This window comes from Dermacentor andersoni, chromosome 2 (genome assembly GCF_023375885.2).
Source record: "Dermacentor andersoni chromosome 2, qqDerAnde1_hic_scaffold, whole genome shotgun sequence".
NCBI lineage: Eukaryota > Metazoa > Arthropoda > Arachnida > Ixodida > Ixodidae > Dermacentor > Dermacentor andersoni.
This window is the reverse complement of record NC_092815.1, coordinates 86,603,729-86,622,687: the sequence shown is the minus strand read 5'-3', so window position 1 is coordinate 86,622,687 and position 18,959 is coordinate 86,603,729. Positions and strand designations below refer to the sequence as shown.

The window sequence follows — 18,959 nt, the reverse complement described above, 5'->3', positions numbered from 1 at the left end:
TCCGAGCATGAAAGGAGCCCGCGAATATACACGCATAATTGCCCGCGCGACTGGCCGCTTGAGGCACTGCGCGTGTATATTCGCGGGCTTCTTTCACGCTCGGAAAAAGTTTGATGTAGCACGTACTGAGCAACAGAAAGCTGTACGGGAGCTTTTCGTGTTGCTCTACAATTTTCTCATTGACGTTTTCTCATTTAATTCTAATATTTGAGAACTTGATTGCTTGATTAAGACTAATTGTCTAATTAGGCGGAATGCAAGAAATAATATAATCTGAGTATCTCCAATCGACGGCAAACAACATTGCCTTGGTTCTGGCCAGCTACGTGGCATTGGCATACTTTAAAATCTTGGTTCATGATAGTTGGGACACCCTGTATATACAGAAGAGAGATAGAGATAGACCAACAGTGTACACACGTCGCAAGAACAATGAACGTTCGCCGTATACAACCTATTTGATTAATAACAGCCGTTCTCTACCAAACCAAGTATGCTTCGCATTACGTAGATGTTGATTGGAGTTGAGTCTGCCGAATTTTTTCGTTCGTTTTTTTTTTATTTCATTTCCTTTGTCTCCCATTCTTGGCGGCTGGCCTACACCTACCAGCGGTTGCGCTCGCAGTGGCGCGCTGTACGTGCGCGATCGCTGCTTATTGGACAGCGCGCATGCGTAGAACGCTACAACAGCGGAACGTGGCGCGTATACGCGACCGGCGCATGCGCACGTATCAGATTCCTCGCGTGCCGTCGTTCTGTAGTCTGGTATGGGGAAAGCGTGAGACTTCTGGTCTTCACAAAATGGGCGGCCTCAACTGCGACCAGCAGCAGCACGGCCACTGGATCGAAGTCTGAATTATAGGCCACTTTCAGATATTTCAGATGACACGGCAGGACTATTTTCGCATGGCACACTCTGTCAGTTACGGTGAGCCGCGCGTGGCTCCGCGGCTCGCGGCCTCATTGACGCAGTACGCCAAAAAAATATCTCATGATGAAGGATGGGGGATCGTCCGATGATGATCCTAATGTTGAGGATCCTCTTCACAATCTCTCTCTCTCTCTCAGCCCTAGAATCTTCTCCCAGGATCCCAACTTCTCTTGCTCCTTCTCTTCACCTTTCCTCACATACCTTTAACTTCGTGTCTCTAGTGAAACAGTCGTGATTTAGCGCAATTTAGGGTCGTCGATCGCTCTTCTTTTCGATCGTCCTGCGTTCGCTCCGAAGCAGCGCAAGTAAACAAAGGAGCCATAATGCATTGTCTCGTTTCAGATGCACGCGAATGATGCGGTGATGGCAGTGTCGAGGAACGTCGTTCGCACTGGTCCCAGTGACAATGGCGAAGCCCGGGAATAATCTCTCTCCATTTGCTGCTTTCTTTCTCTTTTTTCTTGTGTTCTTTTTGCTGTAACATTCGCAACGCTTTTATGTTCATCTAGCGCAGTGTAGAACATAGGTATGATTACACTTGCGCATCGGAACTCACATCGTTCTGCGCATTAGCCGTACAGGCTTTAGTGCACCAGGAAACATCATTGTTATAAATTTTAGCCACCCTGTTCCTAACCTTTCGTCTTAATTTTTAACCATTTGCGCATTTTATTTTTCGAGAACGTATCAGGGCTGAGGACGCATTCCTTCGCAATCACGCCGTACAATCAAACCGCCTAAGCATCTACACTAGTCAGCGAATTGGAGTAGCTAGCGCCTTGCGAACGGCGCGCACATTTCCCTAAACACGGATATTAAAGAAAGAAAGAAAGAAAGAAAGAAAGAAAGGAGGGAAGAACCTTGCGATACGCGCAGTCGGCGCAAAGATCGCCGCTGCCCCGCGAGAAGGTTCGGGCCCCCCCCCCCCCCCCCCCTTCTCGGTGACAGGGGCTTCGTGGAAAGTGCATCTACTGCGCTGTTTGGAAGGTTCGCGCAAGAGCCTGCTGCGCATATTAGGAACGGTGAACCGGTAATCATTAGGGGCCGAACCGGAAGCTTCTCCGGCCAAGACGCCCGGCGCTCTCTCTCCTGCGCCGCCCCCCCATGAGCGAGGGAGAGGCCGGCCCGGCATTCAGCAGTTGCCGCTGCGCTACCGCCGAGGCTCGCTCATAAGTGACCTTTCCAAGGTCAGTTTACGTAGTGCCTTCTGTCGAGTGCCGTGCGGTGGAGCACCCTGAAGTCGAAACAGGAGCAGCAGTCGCCGCGCGCTTCTCCCGTTCGCCACGAGATGCCGACTCTGCCGCGGCGGCTAGCGTGCGCCGCGCTGCGAAGCGGTCGGACGACGCTGCGCGAATGGAGGGCGCAATTTGCCTGCTGACCGCTGCGTTGAAATATACGACTAGGGAAGCATTTCGGTGTGTGATACACGGCATCCGTTTGATTTGTTGCCGTGGCAATTCGACTGTTGGCCACGTTTTGTGGTACTTCGACACCTCACGTGAAATGAGACACAGAGTGTGTCAATTATTGAATGTTAGGTTTTCTAACAGGTTTTCTCTAAAGCGCGTACAGTAACGTTACCGACTTACCTCACTCTTTCCTGAAGAGCAATTACGAATTGATAGGCCTAACAACATATCTTTTTTCAATATTTTTTTTTATTAGCAGGCGTATTGCACATTAGGAACGAACGCTGTAACCTGTGAGGCAGCTCAAGATCTTTCAAGTACTCAGAGGTCGCTGAGCTCACGTTTTGTTTACTTACAGAACAGGCGAGGACGATTTCGCTGGACTGAAAGACTTTGCTATTTGCATTCCTCGATAAGTGCGTTTGCGCCGCGCGTCTTGCGCAGTAAGTAGGTTTGAATTTCGCGCCTGCGATTCTCCGCGTGCTTTCTCTACAACTCGCGAGAGGCGCCGCGGTCGCGCGTGGAGTCACGTGTTGCTTTCGCGCACGCTGCCGCCGCTACAGCGGCTGCCTTGGCGACCGCGGCAACTGGGAGAAGCAAGCAGCGACGAAACGAGTGCCGAAGGCGACGGTTTTGTTTTGAACGCCAGCGCGGGGCCGGCTTTTCTTTTCCTCGACTACGAAACGACCGCAGAAGCCCAGCGTCTTCGCCGTGTAGCCGGTGTTACTTTGGCTGTGTGGATTTCGAATACTTGTGGATCGCTTGTGAACAGCTTAGTTGCGCCCGACGAAAAACCTTCAGGGAACGAAGTATACAACTGCCGCCGCGGCCGCTGCCAGGTGTTATTGCTCTCCCCAGAGGCCTGCCTCGCTCTTTTTTGTGGCCGGCAATTTCGAGCCGTGGCGGATGTGCCGACGTCTTATGGAATATCGGGCATCATGATCACCCGTCGACTGAGGATGCCATTCTACTTCGTCGGTACGCTCGAGTAGAAACCGAGCTGACCTCTCGAAGAAAAGAGCCATGGCAGCGCCGGAGACTTCCTGCACGGACAAGACAGCTTCGCTGAACGCCTCCGTCTCAGCGCCGGCCAAGCAGGACAGGTGAGACGACGTGTCAAACGCGTTGTGTCCGCGAACATTGCTATGCCGTTGACGCAAACGGGCGAGCTTCGAAGGTTTTCCCGCTGTAGTGCACCTCCATGGCGGCGTTCATTGCCGATCTGGCCTTGAGCGTGTCAAACGGTTTGACACTAGAGTTCAGTTTGAGGTCAAGCTGCGTTCGAAACGGACGCGCCAGTTGACGCGCGCACAGCGGTTGGAATTCTAGTGCGTATTTTCTTTTTCTTGTTGCATTCTTTCCTCGCGTAGGTGTTCGTTCAGTGTGTGTGGAATACCTTCGATTCGGTCGTTGTACCGTTCTATTGATGCCGCACATGCCCTCAATCTATCGGAATGCTCAGGTACGAAACCACGTATTCCTAATCCGTTGGCGACCGTTTTACCAAATCGATGTGACAAGACCAACAAGCTGTCCTTTTGCGGCGCTTTCGCTCTTTCTGTCACCTCAAGTAGGGTACTAATTAGCCGATAACGACATGCGCCGTGTCATATCAATTTGGTTTGAACTTGTGTCGCTGCTTGGCAGTTTTGGCTAGACGTCCTGCGTAACCGGAATATTTTTACTCACACTTCATTCATGGCATCTCACGTGGCTACTTCATTTTTCTTTGACCCCCACAGCGGCTTTAATTAATTTGTCGCAGATGCGCAATACTGATTTCAAGTTATCGGGCCGCATCCGTGACTGATAATATTTGGCGCAATCTGCAGTACGCAGTGATTTGCGTACGCTCCTAGCTTTCATAGCTTTCGCCGCCCACGTAATTTCTTATGTGCATCAGAAAAAGAGGCGCACTCCCAGAAGCACCGCAGCGGTGCGTGATATATTGGTTGCTGCCATTTTCGCAGCTGTTTCTAAAGGCAAGCCGACGTCACTTTCTGCGCATAGCGTTGGTATGCGTTTCAGTGAAGGTTTCAGCCAACTGTACATCTTTCCGATGAGGGCGAAAGGCAAAAACGTCCGCGTACTTAGATTTAAGTGCACGTGAAAGTACCCTATAGGTGGTACCCCATGAAAGTACCCCATATTTTTTTTTACCGTACAGCTGATTATGCTAGCTGCTACTATTTTCCAATCCGACACGCAAGCTACGCAAGTCTCGTATATTCTTCGGATCATTTCTGAGCAACGATGCGCGCATCAGGCCTATAACTGCTGCATTTCGTTTAGATCGCTATCGTAGCTCCCTCTCGCAAAGTGATTAATAAATGGAAAGAAGGAACCTGGTGATTTCTTTAGCTGTTGCAGTATTACCAGCCACGCTGCTAACGGTGTTTAGGACCTCAGTCGAGCGCGTGGTAATCACGTGACGGCGTTAATCACTGTCGTCGCCGAGCTGTAGCAAATGGTCGAGCTGTGCCTTGTCGCTGGCTTTGCGCAGAAGGGGCGTGCCTCCATGTATGTACGTGCGAGTAAAAGAGTACGGGTAGAAACTGAAGCTTCCGCGTCAGCCTAGGAATCCAGTTCCAACATGCACCGGTTTCAACTGGCTGTTGACGTTGCTGGTTGCCGTCGCACCTGTTGTAACAGTGTGGCTGTAAAAGTAAGATATTCCGAGAATCGTTGCTCCCAATAAGCAAACAGTGCAGTGCGTTACGAAGCTCGGTTTACGAGTGAACGCTGCTTTCGGCGCAATACCCGTTTTTTTTTTTTTTTTCTTCAGAGGGCACGATATCTTTCCTTTTTTTTTTCTTTTTAGCAGATTTGTCTGAATGAAACATGCGAGTGATATTGGGTCAGGATATGCATATGTCATGGAATTTGCTCCTGGCGCCGTAACGTGACTTTTTACCAACACCTGTTTAAACAGACGCATAACGCACTCGGTGAAAGCAGTACCCACAAGTTGTGTTAAGCGTGACGGTTTTGTTAGGTTTATTTTCTTATTTCGTCCTCTCCACGTTGTAAAACAATCGGAGCCACGACGTAGCTCTGAATTATCGCTATCTTAATAACGATAACGTTAACGATGCATAATCTGCAAATGGCAGCGGATTCTTGCGATGCCTGGGTTATAAAAAAAAGGGGGGGGGGGGTTGAATTGCAGGAAGTAGCAATGTCCGTCGCAAATAGTGGAGTGACTGTGAGACAATCAGTTGAAGTATGGCTTTCCCTGTGAAATCTGGCCATCCCGGCTGCGGCAGCTGCATTTCTATGGGGGCGAAATGCAAAAAGCGCGCTTGTACCGTGCATTGGATGCACGTTAAAGAAACCGAGGTGGTCAAAATTAACCCGAAGTCCCCTACTATACTGCGTGTCTCATAATCATATCGTGTTTTTGACCCGTATAACTACAGAAATTTTCCGAAAATCTGCGCTACGGCGCCCCGCCTGACGTGGAAATGGTGTTCCTGGCGTCAGCTCGCCCGATCTGCACAACATACAGATTGTCCCGTGGTGTGCAGTGTTTCGAGGATGCCTAATATCGCAGCTAACGCTTACAGCCTTCATAATGGGCAGTCGCAAAATGTCCCAATGTGTCAACGAGCTGCTGTCGTGAGTGTTGAGTAACACCAGAATAAAGTGTTTCGCATTGTGGCAACCTTTTCTGAGGTCTTTCGTATCTTTTTGTTTTTCTCTTTCATTTTCTTATATATATATTTTTTAAAGAACGCGAAAAGTAAGCCTGCCGAATGCCAGGAAGTACTGATCAATGTTCATACGGTTTTTCGTTGTGTCTTGTTTTCCTTGAGAAAAGAGTATTATAATTAAAAATAAAATAAAAAATGCGGGCGTTTTACGTGTCAAAACTACGAGTTGAGTGAAACACGCCGTAGTTGAGGAGTGCGGTTTAATTTTCACCACCTGAGGTTCTTTAACGTGCACCCTATGCATGGTTCATGAAAGCTATTTTTCTTCTTTTTTTTTTCCATTTTGACCGCGAGGCAATATTACCATAAAGTGAGAAAGCATGCAAGGTTAAGGCACATGCTGGCAGGTGCGGGAGGTGGCGTCGCCAGCCGTGTATTTAGTTCTTGCGTCTTATATGTCTTTCCCAGCGTCCTCTCCCGCTAAGAGGGGCTTTTCCTCGATATTGTAGAACATGTAATTTACTTTGAAAAAGCTCAACTTACTTTTATCTTTTGTGTCCTTTTAAGAGAGAGAGAGAGAGAAAGAAACGAAGAGGGAAAGGTAGGGACGTTAACCAAGGACGTGCCCGGTTGGCTACCCTACGCTTGGGGAGGGGAACAAGGGAAGCACAGACAAGGAGAGAAAAGAAAAACGTTTAATAGTGAGTCATTCACAGTCAATCGCTTTAACGTCGCGAAGCAACACGCAGGTTATGAGATACGCCTTAAGTGTGACGCTCTGGACTAATTTCCTCGGATTTCGTCAATGTGCACCTGGAGCACGTTACACGAGCGGGTTCTGCATTCCGCCGCCGTATACGAATGCGGCCGGCAATGGAATCGGCCTCGCTCGCAGCAGCATTACGTCGCAGCCATCGAGCTACCGTTAAGCTAATCACCCCTCCTTTAGTGTCTCTTTAAGACCGCGCCTTAGTCGTGACGGAGCGTGATGGGATGACCGCTTCCGGCCCTGCACCATAAGGCCGGTATTGCGAGAGAGTGTTAGCGGCGTTATATGACGCTCCATCGTTCCGTCTCCAGTGGGTTTAGGGCCTCCCGGAAGACGTCATCGTGGTGACACTTTCGTGCGGGCAAGCGGCGTCATGTGCGATAGTGGATTATCAGCCGTGCCCGCTCGTATGACAATAAACAGCGCACGCGGCACAACACACTCACAAGCAACAGTATTTGCCCCATTTTACGTCGACGCGGTCATCCGTGCGCTGTACAGCCCGCATAAAGAAATATAAATGAACGACCTCGAGTTGGCTGTGGTGACCGACCGAATCTTCAACGAGGCTTGCGAATATGGAGGGAACGCAGTGACGCAGCTTTTGGAGCCGACTGTAGCGTATATACGCACTGACTTGGGTGGGGGGGGGGGCGGTATTCTCCAAGTGTCCACCTATTGGACATGTCCATTTCGTCTGCTACTGAAGTGCTTATTGGCTGGGAGCGCCTGTCTCCTTCTGACGCCATACCCCAGCCTAGCCAACCACAACTTCTGCAGCGGACAAAGTGGACATGTCCACTAGGTGGACACTTACAGAATACACCTCACACAGGTTCGGGATACCCCCCGCCCGATACTGTTCTTCGCCGTTTTTGGTCAGGTTCAACCGTATACACCATCTGTGCAGAATAAGCTCGTAGCGGAAAACCAGATCTGCCAGCGAGCACGTGCACATCGCCCTATTTTAGCAGCCGTGCGTGTTGTACGTGTATTCCGCAAAAGCAGCACGCCACCCTGCTCCCTCCCTCAATTTTTCTGTGCGAGGACGGACCTTGAATATTCCAGTGAAGGCTGCGGCTCGTTTGGCGTATAGCACGCAAAGAGCAGAGCGTGTACTGGTGCGTGAGCCGTACCTCCCAGTAATCGTGTAACCAGGCAAATTTAACAACCAGCCACCTACTGCGTTGCCAAGGATTCATTACGTGTAGTGTTTGCAACGGGCTCTTAAACCGAAGGCGGTGATTCCTGCTCGTTAGTTGTTTTCCCTAAGATTACTTCCTCGTAGTATCGGATTAACACTAACAGTTTTCTAACAGGGAGCGTTGCGATTATAGTTCCGAAAGAATCCCCCCTCCCGCCCGTTTTTTTTCCTTCGGCTATCCCCAAGATTCCCGTGGGCTGATTGTACGCATCCGAACTTCCGCCGACTGTCCAATCGTAGCGGTGCATCTGAGACTTCGCTACCTCTCCTTTGTCGTATACCTTTGAGGAGGAAGTAGTTTCGATCGACACGCGTCTGGCTATTCCGCTACGCCGGCATAGCTCGTGCAGGGTCGGTACCGTTCGATGCAGCGTTACTACTAGTAATTGCAAGTGGAAAAGGGAAAAAAAAACAAACTAACAAACAAGTAAACAAAAGAAAAGGAGCTCCTTCGCGTTACAGAGGTCGCAGGCGGCCGGCCAAGCGAGCTTGTCGCGCATGAAAGCCTCCTCCAAAAGGCGCCGCGGTGCTCTTGGTGGGGGAGAAAAAGAAAAAAAAAAAAAAGGAAAGAAAGAAAGGAAAAAGAAGAACGGCTCGCTTCCGGAACTGAACGGCCGGAACCTGCAGCGGACCTCGGCTTCGTGCGTGTTCTGTGTGTACGTGCTGACAGCGCGTTGTGCGAGAGAACGCCTCGAAGGAAGGGGGCAGAGATGCTGGTGGAGCGTATAATGTGCCAGCGCGGCTCATTTTGCACGTCGAACGCGAAGATCTCTATGTTCCGCTTTCTCGGCCATGGTTTGTGGGTGGACCTATGCCTGCTCTCCAAGTTCCAAACGATTCTAGAATGTCTGACTTCTCGGTGCGTTTTGCTGGAGCGGTCCGGCGGTTCCCGAGAAAAATGCGAAGCATGAAGCTATGTAACTCAACTCGGTGTGTATATATGTGCCCGCCCCTGCTACAAGTTTTCTGAGCATGTGATCCCAAAAAAATAAAGAAAGAAGAAAAATCCCAGCCAACGCATCCGCGCCGAACCACATTGTTCACCGAAATTTCAGAGGCGTAAGTCCAAATATTTGGCGAATTCCGTGCTCTGGAGGCTTGTGCGGCCTGCAGTATACTTATCGAAGAAATTTAACTATTGCGTTGAATTATTGAAAACTGCCCTCCTCGAAAGGAGGCGTTTGACCGCAGCTGGCAGGTCGCTGGTGCTCGCTGCCAAATAATCAATACTGGAAATAAACATCTTCACTGGAAGCCGCATTGTATTGCCCTTTCTGTAATGAAGCAGATAACAGCCTTCCGCTGTTGAAACACCACAGATGACAGTGTCCGTCTCCGTTTGTTGCTATCCTTCTCTCTATTTTTATTTTTGATACATTTGAAGCAAACGATATATCTTCGCAGACGAAAACGAATCGAGTAACACGTTTGCACCAGACAACGCCCTACCGAGAAACGATGGCTCGCGGCATTCACATACCGCGTCAACGTAACGAGGCGTCCGAGGTGAGCGAGTAATTTGCCGCTCACTGAACGGCGAAGCAGCGGCTTCCGGCAACGGACCGCTCCCACTTCACGTGCGCTGCCAAGGAGAGGAGGATGACGCGAGAGGATGCTTCGTTAATAAAAGAGGATGCAGCGTGACAGGCACGTAACTTTCAATCGGTGTTGTCACGGTTTGATGCCATCCACCAGTATTCGCCCACAGAACGGACAAACCTTTTCAGCGAACATGTCCGCGTTCTCTCGTCTAGTATTATGCGCGTGCGCTGGTTTTTCTTCGTTTTGTTAGCTTTCTGCGTTACTGGCGCTAGTTTACAGACACACGGTAGGCTTACGCGACTCGAGACGAGCTTGTGGTTGACGCGAAACTTGAAAGTATGATCTGAAACCGTACGTGGCAGCGTGAGCGAATAACGCAGGCGTACGATGAGGGGACACGTGATCCACCTTTGAGCATTGTAATTGGCATCCGTCTGTGAGTGAATGGGCCTCTTCGATTATCCGCGCCTGACAGTCCCAGACTGCCCGAATCGGTGCTTTCAGCCAAATAGCGTTGCGTATGCGGCGTCTCGGACAGTCCGGGACTGTCGTGGGTGTATAATCGACGAGGCCCAACGTCCTGACATTAACAAACTTGTCTCCGGTAATCAGGCTTACGCAGAACGTAGAGCGTACGCAGATGTCGAGTAATGTTGTTTGCGAAAAACAGAATTGGACAGGGGATGAAGGACGGACACCTAGGACTCGCGTCGCAGAGCACGATAACGGGCCAACTTCCACGTCAGGCTTGCCTTATAAAGGAGCAGCGGCTCTTCGGACGTGGTTGCACGTTGTTTACCAGCTATATATACAGTCCGTTCCAAAATAATGCGGGACGAAATGACACCTGACGCTCCAGATTGCGCTGACAGGGCTGCGACGCGGAGGGACACGCGAATTGAATGTGAATGTGGTCGCGTTCATGTGATACATTATCTTGAAACAACGTCTTGCCCAAACGCTCGTGGACATGCAAGCCTTATTCCCTTACGCGTGAATTAACGATCGTGCCAGCTTGTGAGAAGCGAGCCAGTGCGCCTTTCTATCGTTTTTCGAAGCTACTTGCGTTGAGCTGTGCCGAACACGCTAATGGAGCTCGGGCCCTGAGACTCTCTCTCTCTCTCTTCGAGGTTTAGAACCAACGTTCAGCCAGCAGCAACGTTTTGTTACGCCGCCGTGCCGCCACGAGCTCCTCCTAAAGGATAGGCGCGTATATACCAGGGCAGACACCCTTCGCTCTCGTGTATACGGCCCGCACCCGTTCATTCCCCGAGGCCGGCTGCATGCTCGCGCAAAATTTAGCGGCAGGCACTGGCGCGCTGTCATGAAGGGGGGCATCCCCCGACTTCCCGCAGTGAATGCACCCCCCTCCTTCTTCCTCCCCCGAGGCATGAACGGGACGACCGAGCGGACAGCGCGGCGCCGCTGCATAACTCCGCTGCTGCTGCTGTTGGAAGAATGCGTGCGCGCCCGGCGGCCGCCTCCGGTGTCTTGTTTCCCTTTCTTCGGCCGCTGGTGATGGAGAAGGGGGCTACGTAGCGCCCTTGGCGTCCACGGCCGGTGCGGTCTGACCAGGCCCCGGTCCTCCCCCTCCTCCTCCTCGCATTCCCCCTGCTCTCTCTACTGTCCGGGCGGCGGCGAGTGACCGGTTCCCCTCGCGCTGGCCCGTGCCCGACAGCAGTGGCCGGCCTCCTGCTGTGCCCTGGTCCCCCCTTCCTTCACCGCTGCTGCCTCTGCAGGCTCCCTTGAGTCTGCCGCCGCCGACGCTATGCGGAGGAGCAGAAGCCCGTTTGCTTCTTTTTCCTCCTCCTTTTTTTGATGTGACTGACACGTGGTTCATCGTGCTGCGCGCCTTCGATTCCGCGATAATACAGATAATTTTAAAGGAGGAGTCAAAGTAGCAATAACAATGTGCGTTACTTGTCGAAGGACAGGCAGCATAGGGTTCAGGGTCGGACAAAACGAGTTCTGCAGAAATCCGCAAGGAGGAGGACAGTTCATTACAGGGAAAGTCTTCATGTATCTGAATGTAGCCGATACGTTTTCAATGAAATGTGAAGCTTGTAAGTCGTCAAGAGCACTCAAGGATAGATTGTAATCAGCGAACCATGCGACAGTCACAAGGGATAGTTACAGGGTTGCTGAGCGTAGCGGAGCAAGCGTTTGCATCGTTAGCAACAAAATCCTCAGCGGTAGCCGTCACAAGCCAGAAACTTTCTCTAACAGCACGAGCCTGCTTCTGAATATGCTAGGCGTTGCACTTCCTCGCACAAAGACGACGATGCACGATAGAGCGAGAACTGATAATGAATCGATGTCGACAACGAAGCTAAGTGATTATGTGAAGTCGCGTATAAGTTACGTAGTGCAGATGCTTTAGGAAATACTTCCTGCAGTAAAACTTTCGTGCCTTTCCTACTTTTTTTGATCGACTTACATTTGAGGATGCTTTCTTGTGCTATCTGTCATCTGTTCCCGAGATATCGTATTCGAGTCGAAGCCGGCTGAGATGCGAATAAACACGGTATAAATTCTGCGCGGCACAAGAACCCCGCAGTGAAGAAGCGGTGGAATAATTCGCGATGCAGTTCCGCAGCAAATGAGTTACATGCGCGCTTTCGTTAATCCATTGTTCCTTCCCTTTCGTGTGCACCTTTCTTCTACGTCGCTGCCAAGCGGCTGCCCCCTATGTGGCTGACGCCATGAAACGCGCCGGCGCGAGTGGTGTGGCCCGCTCCCTTGCCTGATTTGCCGGAGAGGGCAGCGATCCGTTTTTCTAGTTCCCTTTCCCTTCTCGGAAAGCACGGAGGTAAACAAAGTCACACACACAACCGCTTGTGTAAGTTGTTACACCTAATGCACCGTGCTCTGACAGCGTTTACCTGGGAGCGACCGGGGCGCAGTGTTCGTACATTCAGAGACATCGTAAAACGAGCGTCTCAACAATGCACACTTCTATAGTGCCTGCCGCGCCGTCAGAGTTAAAGTGATTCGAAAGACAGACTTTGAAGTGAGACTGTACGTTTTCTCTTGTGTTTTTCAATGATGATAGAGGGCGGTGAGGTCAATTGAGTAAATGAAGCGGTAGAGAAAACGGGCCGTTTCCTCCTAAATACGTCCTGTATTCCGGTGTGCTCAGAAGGCTGGCAACGTATTTTAGCATAATGCTACCTTTATACCATTACCGCCGACTGCGCATGCGTGGGTTACCACGCATGCGCAGTCCGTGGCAGTCGGTACCGGCAACGGAGGATCCCGGTAACGCTGAGCTAAAATACTCGGTAAAGGAAACGCACCCAACATGCGTTCAACAACCGTGTATAACCGTTCTTCTTGCTCTGAAAGATATACCGCATCTCGTTTTCTTCGGCGCGAGAGCTTTTTGTCAAGCACGAAACAGCAAGCGAGGTTCGAACTCGTGTACGTCTGCTGCGCTCTTCGCACACATAGCCGATGTAGTAGCGCCTACCATTACTTCGTTCACACTGTGCTAAAGCTCCAGGGGCTTTAATTAACGCTGGACCGACAAGGCACGGTGTTCCAGAACTCTACGGGCCACAGCTGTAGCTGCTCGCGCTTGGAGGAGCCGCGGTCTCGCCCCGTGTATATGTATACCTGCGCCGGCGATGGACGGCGCCTCTTCGCGAGAGAGAGCCTCTTTTAAGCGGCCCGCATAATTAGGCGCCAAGAACGGCGCCGCTCGGAAAAGGCGCCAAGAACGGCCTTTGCAGCGCCGCCCCGGCCATAGATCAAGGAAGTTAAGCACAACAAAGGAAAGGGGGGCAGCATTGTTTGTTTACGGTCCGGTTTATTCGCTAGTTTATTTACTTCCCGCCAGAAGTCTTTCCACGCAGCGTTTCGTGCCTCGCCGTCCCGACAAGGGAACGCGGAAAGAAAGAGAGAGAGGGGAACGATAGGGCGACTGAGAGATGGAGAGGGCCACTTCCAATTATCGCCTTGTCGTGGCCGACATCTGGCCGTGCGGCGCGGAAGCGAAACCGCGTCCTGGCGAGGGGAACTGTTGTTTGCGGTATCGTTCGCGAGATTTCCAGCGGCGCATTATGCGACCCGAGTCTGTTCTGTCCATACTTGGCCGTTTCATTCGGCCTTCTGCAATATATTAGTGGTACAGGACGAAACGTACTACATCTATCTCTTTCTCTTGAAGTCATACACGCACAAACATTTTCTCCCTCCCTTGCCTGCAAGGGAGGGAGACAATCCTCACAATGCAAGCCTCCCTTCCCTCCTTTTCGCGACACCCGGCAAGTGCGATCGCCAACAATTAGGCCTCCAGTGTTGTTTTTCTTTTCTGTTTTTTTTTTTTTAACACGTGCGTGCGAAATAAGCAGCGGCAGCACAAGCTGCTTTATGACCGGATCTGGCGTCAGAAGGAATGTGCAAATACACAGTTACGCAACGCCTGGTGATTCGTTATTTCGCGTCCTCTTCGCGATGCGCGCGCGTAGTGCGGCATTTTCTGCACCGCGAAAGGCGGCGCATCGTTACCTCCCCGCATCCTCTCCTCCTCTTCGCGCATCGGTTGTCGTCGTCGTCATCCCGGAAGAAGAAGAAGACGCGGGGCTCCTTTCTCGGAATGTCCCCCCCCCTCTCCCCCTATTTCTCCCCTGCCACTGGCCGAGGAAGAGCCCGATGAGGCCGCGGCTTAGTGTCATGATGTCATGAACGTCATTCGCCCGCCTGCTCGCTGGGCTGTCGAGCGCATCTATGCTGTCGCCGCCAGCAACTGTTCCAGCTGGCCGCAATCCGCCTTCGTAATTAATATTCACGAGATTTCATTTTTTTTTTCTTTTTCCTGGCGTTGATTCCTTAGCGAGCGTCTGGCATCAAGGTGCAAGAAGACGTGTATGGAAAGGAAGAAACCGGTGATGTCTGATTGCTTCGCCATGGGGGAAATGCTGATCGGATTATCGGTACGGCTCGGGGATTAAACTTCCCGCTCCATCTTTTCTGATTTATTATACAGCTTCGGCTCCAGTCAACGCGCTTTCCCTGTTCTGCATCAAGAGCGAGACTCGCAGGTTGCCTGTATTATAGACATTGGTCCTGCAGCATGTACGTAGTCAGTGCGCATGCCTAAATTTAGGGCTTATAAGCGTGCCGTGCGCAAGAATTTCGCGGGGATTGTATGGTGCGTGTACAACATAACAACTTTTGTTCTTCTTTCGTTTATGACGTTTTGGGACGTAAAGCTCCATAAGTTAACTAACCTTATTCGTATATATATAGGCTACATGGAGGAAGTTGTAAGCGGATATATTCGGGCTGAGCCTCGATATCATCATGTATGGTTTGCCGGAGCACCATCTACTTTACCTAGGTATTCGTGATACTATACTATTAAAAAAAGACAGCAAATGAGAAAAGTACGAGATGACACATAGCACACTTAATATGCAATCGCAGCATCTTTACACTCCGAATGACCGTCCTAGTGACATGTATTAAGTGTACTTCAAGGTTCACACGTTGAACCACTGCATGTACTTGGACCGTGGACATAACTGCTCCGACAGGCACTGGTTTTGACGAGATACTTTAATATAGCATGTCGTGTTGTGGGCGTGTGTGTGTGATGTGCGTGGTTAAGTGTCGTATGTCCTGTGTGTATCATTTCGTTCATCACCGCATTCATCTGCAGTAGCCTGCTAAACGCGCCGCCAGGCAAATTTATTCGGTTGTCGTTGAAGACCCTCCCTCTCTTCCTCTCTCTCCAGAGCTTTTCTTCAACGTGACCTCGCTGTCTCAGTGGAACAACCTTGATCTCAACTTTGACCCCCCGCTTCTTGCTTTTCACGGACGCTGCAGTCGCTTTTATACGGCGCGATAAGCGGAAGGGAGGCTCCCGCGTTTCCGTGCACTAAATAACTTCAGGTGGTTAAATTATTCCGCAGAATTCAATCACTGTGTCTGTATCATTGTCGATGTGTATAGCTATGGAGTGAAAAACTCCTTCAGCTGCTGTCGCTGATGCCAGAAAGATGCATGCGTGTACAGTTTGTTGTATGCTGGACAAAGTATGTAGGAAAAGAGCGTGAATTCAACTTCATGCCTTGCTTTCTACAAGCCGTGAACGATCTAGTGTACGGTACAATATGCAGTACAATACAATTTTATTTCCACCAGAAAGATGGAGGAGGCTGTGAGTGAAAGCTGCCCCTAAGAGGCAGCTTGGCAAGAGCCCACAAGCCCCTCAGTACAATGCAACTGGCCCATACTAGCAAACGCGAGACACTCCAGTAAATGTGGAAACACTTATCAATCAGATGGCAACGGAAAAAAAGAAGAAAAACAAAATGTATAGATTGACACCAGAACTTACGTGCATCGAAGGAAGTAAAAGTGACGTAGCGGTTCGTTACTTAAATGTAAAGAAACACGGCTTCTAAGGTTTCGTTATATAGTCCTTGAAATATCAATTGCAGTTCTATTGTGTTCAAAAGTGTAGGCAGTGTATCTGACAATTTTTCTTTTGAGTAATTCCTTTTAGGAGTGACCATCTTCAAACTTCTTTATGTCGAGTGGCACACGACGGCAAATTTGACGCGCTTTTCCGCGCGCTGCGGCTGTGAACGGCGCTTGTGTTTGCAGGACGCTTGCTTTCCTTCTTTTTTCTTGCTTGTTTTTCATTGCCCCCCCCCCCCCCGTGTTGACTCCAAGATGACGCCTCGCCACCTAACGGACACGTAAGCCCTGCAGTGAACCATTTGTTGTTATTGTCGACTGCGCCCTTGTATGGTGAAAGAAGAGGCTGTAGAGGCCGTCTCTATACCCGAACGCCTGGCTTTGTATCCAACTTACACCTCGTCGTTATTCCCTTTTCCCCCGTGGTGCTCTGTGTATTTCATCTTTATATACTACTGCTGCTACTACTACTACTACTACTACTACTACTACTACTACTACTACTACTATTACTACTACTACTACTACTACTACTACTACTACTACTACTACTACTACTACATGTTCCTTCTTTGTAAGCAACGTTCACATACTGAACTGGCGCGCCCGCTCCGCGCACGATGTCAACGCACGCGTCCACGCGTGTTCGACCGCGCGGCACGAAGAGAGTTATGCGCGCGCTTTCTTTAGCAGTGCCAACCGCTGGCAGGCGCACAATCGCAAAGCCTGTTGGCGCGCTGACCCCAAATGATGCTGCACCGTCTGCCCGTGTATATGATGAAGAAGAAGAAGCGTGGTGGTCGCGCGCACGCGCTTGGCCTTGGACAGCTCCCGTTGCTGCCCATTGTCTCGCGCGGCGGAGCATCGCACAGCCTGTATCCCGCATGCCCAATGGCGCATTATTGGCACGCTCTTCGCGGAAGATGCGGACCCCGCCGTGTTTTGTTTCGCCATTGTGCCGTGGCGCAATGCTGCGCCGTCGCAGCCGCGTCCGTCCCATTCCGCCAGCTTATAGACCGCAGTCGCACGCCGGTGGTTGTGTCCGTGTTTGCTTTACTAATGGCCCGCTGAGATCGGCACACGAACCCGAAAACCCCGCCGCGTGCCTGGTTATTCCATTAGGAATAACCATTATCGGGACCTATGCCGGCGTGTAATGCTGTTTCTCTCTCTCAGCCTCTTTGTTCTGTGAGTGGTATAAGAAAGCGGTCGGTTTGCTCGTAGAGAATGTGTGGAGCTCAGCGCTGTATGCTTACGATAAGTCTGCACGTCTACGCAGCTTGCGTCTTTTCCTGATCTCAAGTGGTCTGCCTGAAGCCATAATAGTACGGTGCTAATATCTGAATAGGACGACGTGGCCTTGTGTCACGTGTTACACAGGTCTGCTTGATAGCGTTGACGACTTCGGTACGCGCAGTTGGTTTTAGCGGAATGTAGGCCGCGTGGTGTGAAGTCGTGAAATTATCGCAAGCTTGGTCTATCGGTGCACATCCTTTCTCAAAACCGTGTGCCATGATACGTCTAAACTGAGCACATGACTACGTTGTAATCAAAGCTAAATAAAATCTGGGAAATTTGTTCAAAACAGTTACAAAGCGTCCTACTTTTGAGGTCAGCTGCAAGGTGAATGACCGATGCATGTTGCGAAAGTAGACGTGGGCCGTCTGAACCAGACAAAGCTTGCAACCACAGGATGGTGTAACATCGTGGTAATAAAGATTATTACATATAGTGTTACATATATAGCATATATAGTGTTGTATTCTTTGCCTGTGCAGCTGTTCTGTAGTGTACAGATGCTTTCGATCTGCTTGTCTCAACCTTGTTTGGCAGGTCAACTGGCTTTCCACTTCATTTTGAACCACATTCTCTCTCTCTCTTGCTTCCTGTCTGTGTTCGGATGTTACAACGTTTTCCGCAAGTTGTTTACGTTGCCTAGTCGAAGCACGTCATTTTGGACTGTTTTAAAACATTGACGAGGGCTGGACTTGTTACACGCTCGGTGCTTTCGGCGTCAAGCGGACTTCTCTTAGAGAGGCATATACCGGGTGTTTCAGCGAACACTTTCAAAATTTTTTAAAGGCTGCCTGTGGCAAATAGCTCAATTCTAGTTTATGAGCCGGTCTATTTGAAGCGGCGGGCACTACTTGCACAAAAAAGTGAAATACAAAATGGACTAATTGACAAGAATTCACTAATTAACTTTCTGACTAATTATATTATGACCCATATTGTAATTTTCAAATTCTACCAGTGTACTTGGCAAGGCGGATCCACTTGGAACGAATTCTCAGGACGACAGCAGTTTCGAGATATAAATTCCCGAACTTTGCGGATAGATGCATTGGCGTTCCAGTTACTTGTGTGCTTTATGGCATGAAACGACGATTTGTTAACAAATTAACTGGAACCCCAATGCATTTCTCCGCAAAGTTCGGGAATTTATATGTCGAAACTGGCATCATCTTGAAAGTTCATTCCAAATGGATCCGCCTTGCGAACTCCACGGCTATAATTTGTAAATTGCAATATGGGCCATAATATAATTAGTTTATAACTTAATTAGTGAATTTTTATTAATTAGTAAGTTTTGCATCTCAATTTTTGTGCAAGTATTGTCCGCTGCTTCGAGTAGACCAGCTCATGAACTAGAATTGTGATAGCTGCTACAGGCAACTTTTAAAGATTTTTGAGTGTTCGCTGAAACACCCTGTATGTGTAGGACAAGTACAGAATGGTGTTGTCGTTTTTATTTTCGTTTTTTTTTTGTCGGTATTGTTTGATCTAAGCTTTAGCAGGCGTGTCCTGCCGCCACGTCCTCCGGAGTAAGAAACTTTCACACGGCGTTTGGTTTTTGGCGACCACCTCAACCCACACGACACGGCGCATCTCCAGGAAGTGGGCGCGAGTACATACCTTTTGTCGCTATAGGCGGTGTGCGCTACACAGAAGCAGACGACGATGGAAGCAGCAGTAGCAGGGCTTACCCGTGCAGCCGACGACGAGGACGATGAGGCCACCGATG

General features: G+C 50.1%; 1 protein-coding gene across 2 annotated transcripts in view; it reads left to right on the top strand.

The window, feature by feature from the left end:
• Positions 1-18,959, top strand: part of LOC126541686 (uncharacterized) — a 219,438-nt gene that overhangs the window by 65,076 nt on the left and 135,403 nt on the right. Inside the window, exon 1 of one of the 2 annotated variants that reach the window (XM_050188564.3) lies at positions 2,920-3,443. The exons of the other annotated variant lie outside the window; for it this stretch is intronic. Coding sequence (XP_050044521.2) covers positions 3,364-3,443 — 80 coding nt within the window. The 5' untranslated portion in view covers positions 2,920-3,363. Of the gene's footprint in view, positions 1-2,919; positions 3,444-18,959 lie in introns of those variants that run through there. 2 annotated transcript variants of the gene reach the window in all.